Source organism: Mesoplodon bidens (assembly GCF_964165515.1).
Source record: "Mesoplodon bidens genome assembly, chromosome: 20".
NCBI lineage: Eukaryota > Metazoa > Chordata > Mammalia > Artiodactyla > Ziphiidae > Mesoplodon > Mesoplodon bidens.
Genome location: NC_138181.1, coordinates 35,355,956 through 35,371,880, shown reverse-complemented (window position 1 = coordinate 35,371,880; position 15,925 = coordinate 35,355,956). Strand labels below are relative to the sequence as shown.

The 15,925-nt window shown below is 48.6% G+C and overlaps 1 protein-coding gene across 1 annotated transcript; it reads right to left on the bottom strand.

Moving 5' to 3' along the window:
* Positions 1–201: 201 nt before the first annotated feature.
* On the bottom strand, positions 202–12,992 carry DEFB1 (defensin beta 1). Its single transcript, XM_081220825.1, has 2 exons — positions 12,781–12,992; positions 202–1,062 (listed from the first exon to the last, which is right to left on the bottom strand). The coding sequence occupies exons 1-2, from the start codon at positions 12,839–12,841 to the stop codon at positions 914–916; spliced, it is 210 nt and encodes a 69-aa protein (XP_081076951.1). The 5' UTR covers positions 12,842–12,992; the 3' UTR covers positions 202–913.
* Between the last annotated feature and the right edge of the window lie 2,933 nt (positions 12,993–15,925).

Below are 15,925 nucleotides of genomic sequence, written 5' to 3'. Positions count from 1 at the left end.
CAGGATCTTAGTTCCTTGACCAGGGATTGAACCTGGACCCGGGGCAGTGAAAGCGAGGAGTCCTAACCACTGGACCGCCAGGGAATTCCCCCGAAGTTTTTATAACGTTTGATTTTTATTTGTGCTTGCCATTTATCGAAGTGGAATGTGGAGTTGCTGTTGCCTGATGAAGGAGAGGACAGGAGCACCCGTATCGTCAGGAGTCGTAAGAAATTTATTGGACAAAAGGGAAGGCAGCTCCCTCTTCCCCACCAGTGGGTGTCCACAGGCCTCATGGTGCAGAAATGATGAAAGGCAGGGGCAGTGGTCGTAGAGGATGCTTTTCTAAGTGACTTGTAAACGGACCACGTGACTGTGCTGGAGTGAAGCATGGTCACCCGGGAACCCTACTATTAGGCCTACAGGTTGAAATAGGAATAGCTTTATGGTCCCAGCGAAGGTTCTCAAATGCTGAGGTCAATCAAACCACAACTCACTGCCCCCGGCCCAGGGAGGAGAAAGGGCCGCGGTTCTGGCCTCTGCAGATGGACAGGCAGCTGAGACTGATGCGTCAGGGGTGAACTTCTGCTGGGACAGGGGGAGGCCTGAAGCTGCGTCATCTCATCATCAGGTGTCCTTAGTCTCACGTGGACCCCCTGCATCCCTCATGGGTAGATCTGGTGATGAAACAAAGTGGCAGTGAAACAGGCCATGGCCTAGTCAGCATCCCCCAGTCCCATCCTGGACAGGCTTTGTGGCCCAGCCTGTCTGCCCTTGTGACCTTCATACTTTCTGAACCTCTTCTAAAAGGAGACACAAGACGCATTTTGGTCTGAAGGACGTATGTCTCAAAAAAACCTTCTTTTATTCAAACAACAGTTACAAGTACTTCACTTGGCTTCCGGGTCCCCTGTGCCCACGCTCCAGCCCAGAGTCAGCGGATGCAGCACTTGGCTTTGCCACTGTAACAGGTGCCTTCGATCCTGTTGAAGAGCGGGCAGGGGGAGAAGTTGCAGGTCCCCCCTTTCTTGACACATATGTAGTGGTCGGACCTCTGGCCGAGAGCCGTAAGCAGGTTAACACCTACGAGAAGGGAAAGAAAGCACTTCAGACTCCTGGCTTGCAGCCACAGGGACTTCAGAACACTCGGTGAAAGCAGAACAGACAACCCTTTGCAAAGCACGTCGCAGGGGTCTCCCTTCCAAGAGCTTTGCACTCAGTTGATCTGTGAGTCTGTGCATGAAATAAGGCATCTGAAGAGACCCCTCCGTCCGAGGTTTATGCCCGCTGTGGCCAAACAAAAGCCAGGGATGAACAGCAGGGTTCTGAGTGGGCTTTCTCCTGCCCGGGGAGCTTTGGCGTACAGGGAATTCACGTTAGTCCCCAAATAGGTATTCGACCACTTTGTATTGTTGCCATCCTTTGTTTCAGAAATGCAGAAGCATCTTTCTAATTCCAGGAGCATTCCTGAACTTTCCTTTTACTCCTGTGCTGTTTAGTTACATCATTCCCTCCAGCTTGAATCCCTGCCCACCGCCCCCCACCCCATCACCGTGTCTGCTGCAATCTATGAGCCTTTAATGTCAGGTTAAAATTACAGCTACTCTATAAAGCTTTCATCATTTCCCCAGTTGGAATTTATTTTGTCTTCCTCCCCGTCACAGAATCTCATAATTTGAAGACCTCTAGACTCATCTTCCACTGTATCCAGCAGAAAAAGCTGCCCTCTGATACCCCTGGCAAGCGGCTATCTAGCCATTGTTTTGTGTCTCTGTGTTGCCAGGTGTTATGGCCTGAAACCGCGCCCCCAATGTCCCCGCCCCCCCAATTCATAGTTGAAGCCCTAAGCCCCCGAGGACCTCAGAATGTGACTGTATTTGGAGATGGGGCCTTTAAAGAGCTGATGGCGGTTAAATGAGGTATATGGGTGATCGCTAATCAATAGTGTCCTTATAAGAGGAGGAAATTTGGACACACAAAGGGACACGAGTGATGTGTGAGCACAAAGAGGAAAGGCCATGTGAGGACAGAAGACGGCCCTCTGTCAGCCGAGGAGAAACCAAACCAACACCTTGATCTTGAACTTCCACCATCCAGAGCTATGAGGAATGAGCGTCTGTTGTTTAAGCCACCCACACTAGAGCAGGCCTAGGTGACTAATGCAGCGGGCCGTTGTCACCCTGGGAGACAGGCTTCTAATCTCTGCCTGCTGGACACTTGGTTTTCATACTGATGGAAATTGTCCTCTCTGTAACTTCCAGCTACTGCTGCTTTTCCTGCTTTATACAGACAAGTCTAATCACTCTTTCAGAAGGCTGTCCCATTTTCAGTCATTCTGCTGCCTTAAAAGTCTTTTTCTCATTTTTCTCAGTGTCTAGTTTCCAGACACTTCACAACCCTGTTCATTCTCCTCTGGATGTGTTCAGTTCATGGATAGACTTCCTTAAGTTTGAGGCCCGGAATAAACACAAAATACCTTAGATGTGTCCCATCTACCAAAAGCAAAAGAGGCTTCATCTCATTTTGTTCACTACAGAGCTGTGCTGTGCCATGTGCTGGCCACCAGCTACGTGTGGTGATTCATATTTTAATTCATCGAAACTACATCACCCACATTGCAAGTGCCTGATGGCCACATGTGGCTAGTGGTTACTGCACTGGACCATGCAGTGGTAGAATATTTCCATCATCACAGAACATCTCATTGGACTGTGTTGCCATGGAGATGGAAGGGCATTGAGAGACATGCTGGTCCCACCGTCCCAGGGAAGCGTCTTAGGCCAAGGCCACTCAGTTGCTCACACAAAACACAGTCTCCTGATCTCCAGCCTGTATTCTTTCTGTACATTGTATTGATTCCTGCCGATGCTGTTCAAGATTGTTCCAGGTTTTAAAAGCCTCACCACAATATCGACCTCCAGTGAGGTCATAGTCAACCAGACTCTCTAAATCTCCAGTTCCAGCTTTTGTTGCTCTTCCTTGGAAGATGTCAGAGCTGGAAAGATACTCAGTCCAACCCCTGCTGCAAGATTGAATCCTTCTTTCAGTATGTCCTCCAAGTGATAGTTACTAGGAAGATGGATGAAGCTAATAAATGTGAAAGCCCTTTGAAATCAGAAGGTCCACACTTTCTTTTTCTTGTTGTTGTTGGTATGTGTGTGTGTATTTATACCAACATTCAAATATATGTATATTTAATGTTATATTTACCCTTCCTTTTGTTGGGTAAACAGAGGAGACCCAAATACAACTAACTGTGGCTTTTTAGAGCCCAGATGGACCTCAGAGCTCAACTACTCCAACCTCTCTGTGATTCTCTCCCTAGATGAAGAAGCTGAGGTCTGGCGATGCCCCCCAGGGCATGCAGTTGGCCACAGGCAGAGCCAGGACCAGAGGCAAATCCCATGACCCCCACCAGTTCTCACTCCACCTCTCTGCTAGTGAATTACGGTGTCCCCACACTCAGCGGGAACTCATTTCTGGCATTATCTTTGAGGATCTAGTACATTATAGGACCCAAAAGAAATAGCAACATATTCAATGTCAGGGTACTTTGGGTACATTCCTTGTTCTAGAATGAATTTGTGTGATTTTTAGCAAAGCACTCAAACTTTCTGAGCCCCAGCTTCTCAAATTTAAAATTGAGGAGACTGGATTATGTGATCTCGTCCATTTCTAAGATTCTGAAGCTGGTCATCTTTCCTTTGGTGGGGAACTAACACGTTTATGGTTGCATTTAATTCTCCAAGGAATGTGTCACTTTTTCCTAACTTACAGACAGGGAAACGGAGGCCCAGGGAGATTAAATGTTCCCATAATCTAATCAGCCAATGATTATATTATCTTAATAGATGCAGAAAGATATTGGAAAAAAATCAACATTGATTCATGATAAAAAAAAAAAAGCTCCTAGCAAATAAGAAACTGGAGGAAACTTCCCTAATCTGATAAAGAGTACCTACAGAAGCCTACAACATACAGTACACTTAATGGTCAAGTATTGAAAACATTCCATGAGATTGGCAATCAGACCAACATAACTGCTATTGTCATTACCATTCCACATTGTACTTGAAGTACTGGCCAGGGGGATAAGATAAAAAAAAAAAAAAAAAAAGGTACAAGGGTTGGAAAGGAAGAAATAAAATTGTCTCTGTTTGCAGACATTATGACTATATGTAGGCAATCCAAAAGGAATGAACAAGCAAATTTAGCAAATTTGCTGAGATCAACATACAAAAAAGAAAAAAGAAAAAATGAATTTTACTTCTGTATATTAGCAACCAACAGAAAAAAAGGAAATAAAATTAAAACACCATATAGAAGAACATAAAATATGCCTAGTTATAAATCTAAGAAATTATGTGCAATACCTGTATCTGTAAAGAATACAGTATTTTTTGAATTTAAAGAGGCCCTAAATTAGTAGAAATACTATGTTTAAGCATTGGAGGATTAATTATTTTTAAAATGTTAATTTTCCCCAAATTAAGCTGCAGATTTAATGCAATACCATAAAATCCCAAGAGATTCTTTCAGTGAAACTTGATGAACTGATTCTAAAATGTATATGGAAATTCCAAGGACCAAGAATAGCCAAGATACTCATAGAAAAGAAGGCGGGAGAATTTGTTTTACTGGATTTTGAGACTAATTACAGAGCCACTGTAATTAGTGTGGTGAGGATAAAAGGGCAGACAAATACATAAGTAGGACAGCAGAAAGAGCTACATGCATATATGGAGAGTTGAAGTAGAACAACAGTGGCTCCGCAGAACAGTGGAGAAAAATGGTCTTCTCAGTGGTTGGTTCTGGGACAATTGGATATTCATAGTGGAAAAAAAGACCCTTTACCCTTAGTTCGGACCATACATGCACACTAAAAACCACTGCCAGATGGTTATAAGCCTAAATGTAAAAGGAAAAACAGTAAGCCCCCAGAAAACAGCACTGAACACTTTCTTCGTGCCTTTGGGGTAAAAAAAGATTTCTTAAGGTACAAAAGCACTAACCCTAAAGGAAAAGATATGACACATTTAACCACATTAAAATAATGTGGAAAACCTCTGCTTAAGGAAAGTTTCCATTAAGAGCGTGAAAAATTAAGGCAAAAGGTAGGAGAAGATATTTCTAATACTTACAACCAACAAAGAGCTTCTATGCAGAATATATAAAGAACTACTACAAATCATTAAGAAAAGACAGATAATCTGATAGAAAATATGGGCAGAAGACAAATAGGTACTTCACAAAATATATCCAAGTGGCCAGTAATTATACACAAAAGTACTCAACTTCTTATTTACCAGGGAAATGCAAATTAAATCGCCAATGCTATGCCACTTCCCTCACCAGATGCCTAAAATTTCAAAATGATTGACATTATCAAGTGTTGACATAGATACGGAAGAACAGGCACTTTCATTCATTAGTTGTAGGAGTGTAAATTGATACATACGCTTTTGGAGAACATTTTGGCATTATTCATTAAAATTCAGTAGTATAAGCATATGCTACAACCCAGCAATGCCACCACTTCTTGACATGTAGTCAGTTGAAACGTATGCACAAACCAAGCTATATTATTCAGCATGAATGTTAACATGGTAAAACTATAAGAAATATGGGAAGTTACGACCATAAAAGTCAAGTGATGATCGCTTTTGGGGGAAGGAGAGATTTGTGACTGAGAAGCCCGGAGGAGAGCCTCTTAGGTGCTGCCAAGTTCTAGTTCTGGGCTCACATTGTGGTTCCAGGAGTGCTTGTTTTATAATAATTCATCAAATTATACATTCGAGTTTTATGTACTTTTCTGGATACATGTTATACTTTACAATTAAAAATTAAAACAATAAGAGTTGCTTTTGAAAAGGTCTTCCGTGTATTCCTAGCACTGTGGGCCTCCTGTGCTATGTGCTGTGTACACCCTCTCCCATCACTGCCTTGGTCCGTTTCCGTCCACTCCCCGGGCATGCAAGCTCCTCGGATAACTCACAGCCCCACTCTTCTCCTCCCCTCTCCCAGGAATGATAGTACGTCTCTAGACTTGCGCTTATTCTTATCTTGGTCCTTATTCAGCTGGTCTGAGAAATACAATCCACCATATCATGTGGCTGCCTCTGGAGCGCCATGAACCAGAGGAACATGGAGAAGAGGGAACGCGCTTATAGGTAAGAAGGAAGGGTGAGATGGGGTGAAGGGAGCAGGCCCGTTAGGAAAGCAGGCTTGTACCCGCTTCTGTGCTTGCAGCGAAACGAGAGACTCTCAACCACTACACAGTTATTAGGCCACTTATAGCTGGACTCTTAATGATCCCACCCAAGTGCAAGTACACCACCAACTGTTTTTTTGTTTGTTTGTTTTGTTTTGTTTTTGCGGTACGCAGGCCTCTCACTGCTGTGGCCTGTCCCGTTGCAGAGCACAGGCTCCGGACGCACAGGCTCAGCAGCCATGGCTCACGGGCCCAGCCGCTCCGCGGCATGTGGGATCCTCCCGGACTGGGGCACGAACCCGTGTCCCCTGCATCGGCAGGCAGACTCTCAACCACTGCGCCACCAGGGAAGCCTAACACCAACTGTTTTTTAAGTCAACTGTAATAATAGATGTTGGCTGAAGGAAGGGCTACTGTGATTAAGTAGCAGGAAATTAACTAGAAAATCAGTACCAGTGGGTCAGTCCCAGAAGACAATGAGAGGAAGAATGCTCATGGCCGTGAACACAGGAGAGGCTCGACTGCTGCAGAGTCATCGGGAAATCAGTCTACCTGAGGGGCATGGGCCGCTGTCAGTGCTGCTGAGATGGGACACAGCCTGTGCAGGTCAGATGGTGGAGGCTCAAGGAGAAGGGCAGGTGGAAAAGTCTATAGAGAAGAAGATACATTGGAAACATGCGGGGATCTTTGGACTTTATATCAAAGAGCCTTTCAGAGAGACAGGAGTGGGGAGCTCTGAGACTGGGAGTGTGGTCCTCAGGCCACGGGCAGCGGACCCTGCTCCCCGGCACTCTCCCCTGAAGTTGGATTGACAGTATACAGTTGGAGGTGCAAGTGAAGTTTTGGAACACTGTCAGAAGGGAAAATTGGGGAGCTTTTGACTAAAATATAAATTTCTTGTACTAAAAGACCACCAGGCTAAAGCGAAGTGAAGTGCCGAAATGACAAGGGTTTTGGAGAAGAAGAGGCCGGAGCTCCACCCCTGCCGGGACCCCTACCCCCTGCCCTGGAGGACTGCACTGCATACACAGCAGAAAAGCACAGGCATGGAGAAAGTCAGGAGCCAGAACAGGGTTGACGGGACCCATGGATCTGAGATGTGCGAGGAGCAGACACAGACACGGGTCTGCAGGAGCTAAAGAGCGCAGTCCAGATTTGCCAGCCCTGGCCGTGGAGTCCCACACCTGTGGTGACGCATAAAGGGACTTGTCCGTGGGAAGTGATGTGAGACTGGTCGTCTCGGAATGTGGGCCTGGGCAAGTCAACTGGGCTCTTTCCCAAGTCAGGACAGGGTGGCTGGTGGGCAGTGTGCCAGGGGAAGGGCTGCCCATGAGTGAGTGGGTTCCCTCCCACTGGGGACATTGAACTAGAGGCTGCCTGTCCACTTAGGAAGGTGCTGGTGGCTCAGGCGGTCAGTGGAGGCCAGAGAGGGTCAGCCTTCACCTCTGTGGATCTTCTCAAGCTATCTGCGGAAGACATCAAATATACACAAGCCACTCCTGCAAAACATAACAGCACTCCAAACCGAATGAAAACTCGGGCCCTCTTCCACACACGGGTCACCCATGACGTCCCTGTTCCTAGAAACGCTTGCTGGCCACTGATAAGCAGCAGAGCCTTCTATTAAGGTCATGAAAGCTTTAAGTCACTTCCATCTAGATTATCCTTAGGATAAATCAATTTGCTGGTGACATATCCAGAGGTCTTTGGGAAGTGTGGGAAAAGAATATAGGAGTTCGAGTCAGAGCTGAATTCGAGTCCTTGGTATTCGCCGGCTGAGTATTTGAAAAGTCAGCCTCTCTGAGATTCTCTGCAAAACCATCTCTAACGTGGGGATAAGAGTCGTCCCTGGGCTTTCCTGGTGGTGCCGTGGTTGAGAGTCTGCCTGCCGATGCAGGGGACACGGGTTCGTGCCCTGGTCCGGGAAGATCCCACGTGCCGCAGAGCGGCTGGGCCCGTGAGCCATGGCCGCTGAGCCTGCGCGTCCGGAGCCTGTGCTCCACAACGGGAGAGGCCACAACAGTGAGAGGCCCGCGTACTGCCAAAAAAAAGAAAAAAAAAAGAGTCGTCCCCGCATGCCGGATGCAGATGCTGGGGACACTCAATGAGATGTTTTCAGAGTTGCTCGTGGCACTATGCAGTGCCATAGCCGGTGCCGTGTGACCGGCATTTCTGAGGATGACTGTTTCCCCCGCATTGCTAGTCGGGTGCCTCTGTCAGGTCTGCTTCGTAGGAATCAGGGGCTTGTGTCTGAGGCCCCGGGGAGCGTGTTTTGCCGGACGGGATCCGAGGCCATAGCAGGCACATTCCTGGTGCTGTTGCCAGAGTTCTGAGAGGTGGAAGGAATTCGGGCTAGCAGGTCAGGGTGAGGCTTAGAGTGAGACACTCAGGTGTGATCAAGGCCAGGTGGAGATCCAGGGTCACAGGACGTTGGGCTGGGACTTGTTTTGCCTCATCCGTCAATTTAAAGGTGAGGAAACAGAGGCGCAGACTCCCGGGAGTGCACGTGGTATCCATGTCCGGAGGGAAAGGAAAGACGGGGACTGAGGATGGGGCCGTGACTCTATCAGCGGCATTAAGTTTGGTTAACTTGCTGATCACCCGGCAAAAGCACAGCTGTGGGCCCTGTTTACAGGAAGAACGTCCTCGCCATCCCCTTGTATCTACTTTCCTCTCCTCTAATCAACCTCCATGTGGCAGCAAACCAGTCTCTTATTTATTTATTTATTTGTTTGTTTGTTTGTTTTTTTTGGGCTGCGTTGGGTCTTCGTTGCTACGCGCGGGCTTTCTCTAGTTGCGGCGAGCGGGGGCTACTCTTCATTGCGGTGCGCGGGCTTCTCATTGCGGTGGCTTCGCTTGTTGCGGAGCACGGGCTCTAGGTGCACGGGCTCAGTAGCTGTGGCATGCAGGCTCAGTAGTTGTGGCGCACGGGCTTAGTTGGTCCGCAGCATGTGGGATCTTCCCAGACCAGAGCTCAAACCCGTATCCCCTGCGTTGGCAGGCGCATTCTTCACCACTGCGCCCCCAGGGAAGCCCAGCACACCGGTCTCTTAACGAAGCCGTTTCTGGTTCCGTCGCTCGCGGGTTTACAACCCCCTGGGGCTCACTCGCACCCAGATGCGTTTCCTGCGGCCCGCAGGCCTCACTGGATCTGCCCCCGCGTCACCGTCCTGGCTCCTCCCTGCTCCCTGGCGCGCTCTGTGCCTTGAGCGGCCTGCAGTGTTGGAGCTGAGGGCCTGTGAGTCCCTGCTCTCCTACCAGTCATGTGACTTCATTATTGTTATTTACCCAGGAAATGGGGATAACGATGCTTCCTCCCCCACGGGGGCACTGGGAGGACTAAACTAAAAGCGAGAGCTATGGTTTTTTATTTCTCTTCATCTCTAGGCTTTCACACCAGCTATCCTTTCCGTCTGGTTTGTCCTTGACTTCTCTCCTTTCCCTGGTTTAGTTAATTCAGGGCTGCAAATCCAGCTGCCCACTGCAGCCAGGTGGGTAACACAAATCTGTGAAGTGGGCTGAGGTGAGGCCTTAGGGACCGGTGGGGTCTGCAGCGACATGGGGAGGGAGTCCTATCTGGAGGCACAGCCGCTGTTTAGTTGCAGCTCACTGTTGCCGTGTAGGAATGTTGCCACATCTTTTGTGTTTTTAAGAGAAGATAACACATACACACTGCTGTATTTAAACTGGATAACCAACAAGGACCTACTCTGTAGTACAGGGAACTCTGCTCAATATTATGTAACAACCTAAATGGGAAAAGAATTTGAACAAGAATAGATACATGTAGATGTATAACTGAATCACCTTGCTGTACACCTGAAACTAACACAACATTGTTAATCAACTATATTCCAATATAAAATAAAAAGTTTTAAAACTTTTTTAAATTTTAAAAAAGAGAAGATAAAAATCTGATTTTCTTTTTTTTTTTTTTTTTTGGTGGCATATCCTGACTTTTAAATGTTGGGAGGAAATTAAAAGAAATATTTTTTGAAAATATCATGAACACCAAAATGACTTCCAATTTTCCATCCCTTAGCTTCCTCAAGACCAGCTCAGCTCTCACTGTCATGTGTTCCCCTAGCATCCTGCACTTAACAGCATTTCACAACACGGTTGCCCTTAGTTAAGTAATTATGTAATCGGTTTTCTTGTCCCGCTCTGTTTCTGGAATGTGTAGAGATGAGACCCAGGGCTGTGTTTCCTGGCGCATCCCCTGTTCCTGGGCAACACCTGCCCACAGCAGCTCTTAACCAAACACTCCTTGAATCAGTGAGGGAACAATGTCAACCTGTCTTGATTTCTCAACACCTCGGCTGGGGTCGAGGGACCTGGGGGACCTGGGTCGCCTTGTCATTGTGACATCATTCTGCATTCACAGAAAGACCATTTGAATAAGATACAAGTGGGCAACCCGTTTTTTGGTTTTTTTTTCTGACAGAGATGAAAACTGCTAAAGAGAACGTCAAGTCTTAGGATCTCCTGCAGTGACCACAGAACACTGGTTCCCCCGGGTCACGTGGGCCTCGATTTCCCTACCTGTGAAATGACCAGGTCTAAGGCCTCTTCCAGAAAAGGAGTGAACTGACCCAGGCGGGGGCTCAGGGTTGCTGAGCAGCCCCCGCTCCCTCCCTGCAGTAACCCAGCAACTGTGCATCCATCGGGGCGGCCCACGGGCAGGGTGGGTACAGCGGGGGCAGCTGCAGCCGCTGTGACAACCCCTGCACAGCAGTGAGGACGCAATGACCAGAACCATAACCGGTGCCTGAGGGTAAAGCTGAGAGGAGGTGAGAGCTGCCTGCGCTGTGGCCCGGGGGACACAGGCTGGGGGCACCTGTGTGTTCCAACGCGGAAGACACTTGGGGCTCTTCCTCCCCACCCAGATAACAACACCCAGACAGCACGACATCCCCCAGAAAACACTTGTGTTGAGTTTGCCCTGGCCTGTGGCCGTCTTTTAAGATGCAAACGTCTTGGGACAGTAGAGGCACCACAGAGGTGGTGCTTGCCCTGCAAGGACCTCGGCCGCTCGCGGCCTCCCAGCTCCAGCTGGGAGGTAGAGGGTGGGTGCTGCTCTTGCCCTTCTAGAAGATGAGCTGGGGTCAGCAACTGGTCCTGAGGGTCCCGGTCCCCATCCTGGAATCCATTCGCTGACAATTCTGTCCAGACAGGGCCTGCCTGTCATCAGAGGACAGCATCTTAGCTGACCCCACATGCACTAAGTACTGCACGATGTTAGCTGATATTTCATGAGTCATTAGTAAGTTTAGCTGCTCCTGCATATACCCTTGGAAACACTTTCATTTTCTATACTCTGCATGCGATGCTCATCATCATATTTACATGTCATAGACTGAAAAGAACTCTTCACGTTAACAGAGTGACTTTCAAACATTTTGAGTGTGACATGAGCTGCAGTAAGAGATTTTGCACGGCTACTCAGTACGAACACACGTGCAACGAGATGAGTGTGATAAAACAGCAGAGGCGCTGACTGCGTGGCATGCACTGGTATTTTCTATTCCTTTGAGAAAACAAGGTTGCAACTCACTAAATTAATTTCTCCACCTCTCTTATGCATTCCAACTGGAAACCTTAAAACTCTGCATTGGAATATCTCTGAACCCAGTTGTCCGAGGGGCACACTGAGGCAACCCTGGAGCAAATTAGGCACGTCTGCACACTAAAGTGATGGCCTGGAGAAAAGCACAAGTGGGTCTTTCAGAGAATTCCAGAGCTCTAACACTTTTAGAGCCACCTGCCACAGCGCACTCAATTTGCAGATGTGGAAACTAAAACCCAGAATGTGTGTCTTGCTCAAGATCACTTAGTGAGTGAGCGACGGGGCTGGGATAAAATGTATCCCCGATTCTGCCAGAAGAGTCTCACCTTCTCTTACGTCAGGGGCACTGCTGCCTTGACCCAGGGGAGCTGGGCCTGACACAGAGCTCCCCTGCTCTGCACTGGGGAATGGCCCACCCTGGAGGATGTGGACGTATTTCTCAAGGAAGGTGGATCTCTGACTGCCTGCACGCAGGTGAGTCAGGGCTTCCAGCTGAGCTGGTCTTGTGGGCGGGGCGGGAGGCATCTGCTTGCAGCAGGGCACCTGGGAGAAACCACCCCGGGACCTGGAGAGAGATGGGGTGGCAGCCTGCACCTCTCGGCTGGCTCGGACCCTGACCTCTCAGGATGAGGAGCCATTCTGCAGATGGAATAGGTGACCCCCTTCCCCATAGGATACTTTCAGGATGCCCGAGACAAAGACAGGGCTGGGAGGGGCTGGGAGCTGCCTGGCGCTGGCCTCACATCCCTGCCAAGTGCAGAGGGAAGGGAGCCCTAAGGGACAGACAGAGAGACGGGAGTCTGGCCCTCCTGCAGCTCAGCTGCCCTCAGGCACCTGGGAGAATCAGCCTGGGGATGATCCAGGCAGGCGCGCTTGCCCCTAGCTGCCGGGATGGCCCAGACCCTGCCCCCAGCAGGCCGCTCAGCCTCGAGGATGCCTTCCTGCTGCTCTGTCCTGGGGACACACAAGCCGCTGTCCTTAGACTCAGCCCCGGGGCGGGCGCTGCTGCAGGTTCCCAGCTCACCTGTGGCCATCTGCGAAAAGAGGAGGCTGAGAGTCAGCAGCAGTAGGTAGAGGACCCTCATGGTGGTGGCAGGTGGCCTGGGTCCCCGGGGAAGGCAGAGGCTCCTTGGAGGCTGAGCTCTCAGAGGCTTCCAGCGGCTGCAGTGTCACTGTATTTATAGCGCTAGAGGATTGCACAATCGCACAGACCGATCTGAAGGGTGGTGTCGCAATCCCCAGAGTGAAATTCTAAGAAATAACCCTTCACGGCAAGCCCTGAGTCAGCCGGGAGTCACGTGGACATACTTTTCTCTGTCTGGCTGCAGCTGGACCCAGCTCTCGGCCTGCAGGCGTGGAGGCAGTCCTCCGGTTCTGTTTTGAGTCTCAGCTGGGCAGTTCAGCTGGCGTTCCCAGAACAGGAGCTCCTGCTAGAACCCCTCTCGCTGGGATGGCTCGGGGAGCCCCGAGAGGCGGCCCCGGGGAGGCACTGAGCCTGGTGGCTGCCCGGCTGCCATCCGGTGTCAGGCCCTTTAGCTGATGAGACCCCAGACTTCACCCTCTTCCCTTATAAAAGCCGAGCCCGTTCTTTTAACCTTTAGGGATGGAATTTTCATCAGGCCCAAGGTTGACTAATACTAGCCTTTTGAGCTTCTGGATTTTTTTAAATTAAGATATCTCTGAAGTCCTTTTTAATCTATGGGCCTCTTTTATCACTGAAATTTATTTTTTTTATCAAGACAATTGTTTTAGAGCAGTTTTAAGTGCACAGCAAAATTGAGGGGATGGTACAGAGAGGTCCCATATACCCCCAGCCCTGCCCATGCACAGACTCCCCCGCTATCTACAGCCCTCACCAGATGGTACGTGTGTTACAGTAATGAACCTCCACTGACACGTCATTGTCACCCAAAGTCTGGAGTTGACATTCGGGTTCACTCTTGGTGTTACACATCCTATGGGTTTGGACAAATGGATAGTGACATGTAGCCATCGTTATAGCATCATCCAGAATAGCTTCGCTGGCCTAAAAATCCTCTGCGCTCTCTATTCATTCCTCCCCTATGTGCTCAGCTGCTGACAACCACTGATCCTTTTACTGTCTCTACTGTTTTGCCTTTTCCAGAACATCATATAGTTGGAATCACACAGTATGTAGCCTTTTCAGATTGGCTTCCTTCCCATAAAAATATGCATTTAAGTTTCCTCAAGGTCTTTTCATGGCTTGATAACTCGTTTCTTTTAATATTCCATGGTAGATGTAATATAGTTTATTTATCAAGTCACCTACTTAGGGACATCTTTGTGGCTTCCAAGTTTGGGCAGTTACGAATACAGCTGCTATAAACATTTGTGTGCAAGTTTTTGTCTGGGCATACGTTTTCAGTTCCTTTGGATAAATACCAAGGAGTGTGATGGCTAGATCATATGGTAAGGGTATGTTTAGTTTTGTAAGAAACTGTCTGTCTTTCAAAGTGGCTGGACCATTTTGCATTCTCACCAGCAGCGAATGAGAGTTCCTGTTGCTCCGCATCCTCACTGTCATTTGGTGTTGTCTGTGGTCTGTACCTTGGCCATTCAAAAAGATGTGTAGTGGTATCTCATTGTTCTAACCTGCATTTCCCTGATGACGTATGAAATGGAGCATCTTTTCATATCCAGCCTTTCTTTTTCCCAAGAAATGTGTTCCCAGGAAGCTTTCAACTGTGGCTTCCCAGAAGGCGAATCCCTAACGTGGCCCCGTGGAGTCAGGAGGCCTGGGGTCCAGACTGGGCTGAGTCTCCCTGAGCTGCCTGGATTGAAACTTATTCTTTCAACTGTCAAACTGGGATGTTGTGTTAGCTGATCTCTAAGCAGCTCTCAAGGTCTCATCAATTCTAAAGATTTAAAAAATATTTTATTTAATGTTAATTTTCATTGTAATTCTGTCAGCCGCTTTCCTAATGTCTCTGTCAGGGTTCTTATTTGCCGGCACAAGAAGCAGCTCTGGCTGACTGAGCAAGAGAGGAGTTTGTTAAGAGGATATGGGGTAGCTCACAGAATCACTGGGTGCCTGAAGAGCCTGGCTTATAAGCTCTGCTTCCAGAAACAGTGTCCAACCTCCTCCAAGGGACTGGTCCGAGGAGGACCCCGTGCTGAAGCCACTGCGCGTGAGACACAGGAGCTTGACTTTGCGACGGCTGCTGCCGCGAGCAGAGCGCCATCTGTACCACAACGCCACGCGCCTTGCGGACACTTCCACTGCTCCCCGACCAGTGAGAGACAGAGACAGAGGGAGGGAGGGAGGCTGGGGGGAGAGAAACAGAGAGAGACAGAGAAAGAAAGAAAAGGAAAGAGAAAAAGAGAGATCAAGGCAGAGAGAAATAGAGAAAATTAGAGGGAACTAAAAAGAGAAATAACGAGATAACAAAGACAGAGGCAGAGAAATAAAATGAGAGAAATAAAGAAATAGAGAAGCACATGTACAGAGACAGAGAGAAGGAAGCACAGGATCAGGTCTCCTCTTCCCCGCCCTTTTCACCTTGAGCCCCACCTTTGACCCCACTGTGCCACCTGCCTGGGTCTGAGTCCCACTTGCCGGGTCTTGTTGGCAGAACCTTGGTCATAGGACCAGCTGCAAGAGAGCCTGGGAAAGCAAGAATGTGGCATATTCAGCCTCTTCGGAGGGTCGCTTCAGCCTCCTGCTAAGCTCCGACAGTGAAGAATTCCCCAAACACTCAGAGGGGTGAAGAAGTCGTGTGGACAAAAGAAATGCAGGAGTTCAGCACATTCAAACTCATTCATTTTTTCATTCACTGATTCAAGTGTATGTATTCGGTTCCCATTACGTACCAGGCGATCTTTAGGGGCTTGGGGTGCGGTGAGGAACAAGCTTTCTAGTGGTTTCCTGCAAAAGTCTAGCTGGGGAGACAGATGAGGGAACAGACGGTTGTCATGACGCTTGATAGGTGCTCTGATGGGTGGCATGTGGGGACCACGGGCCAAGGCCAGTATCTGAGGTGGTGTATGTGAGTTTAGGCTTTTAGTGTCATTTGAATGGTTTTGGTTTTCTCCTGAAGCAGTAGGGAGGCCATGGACGATCTGAATCAGAGGAAACACATGAACCAGTGGCTGGTTTAGAAAGCGTCTCAGGGAAGTGTGGAAGTGGACGGAGAGGGGCAAGATTGGAC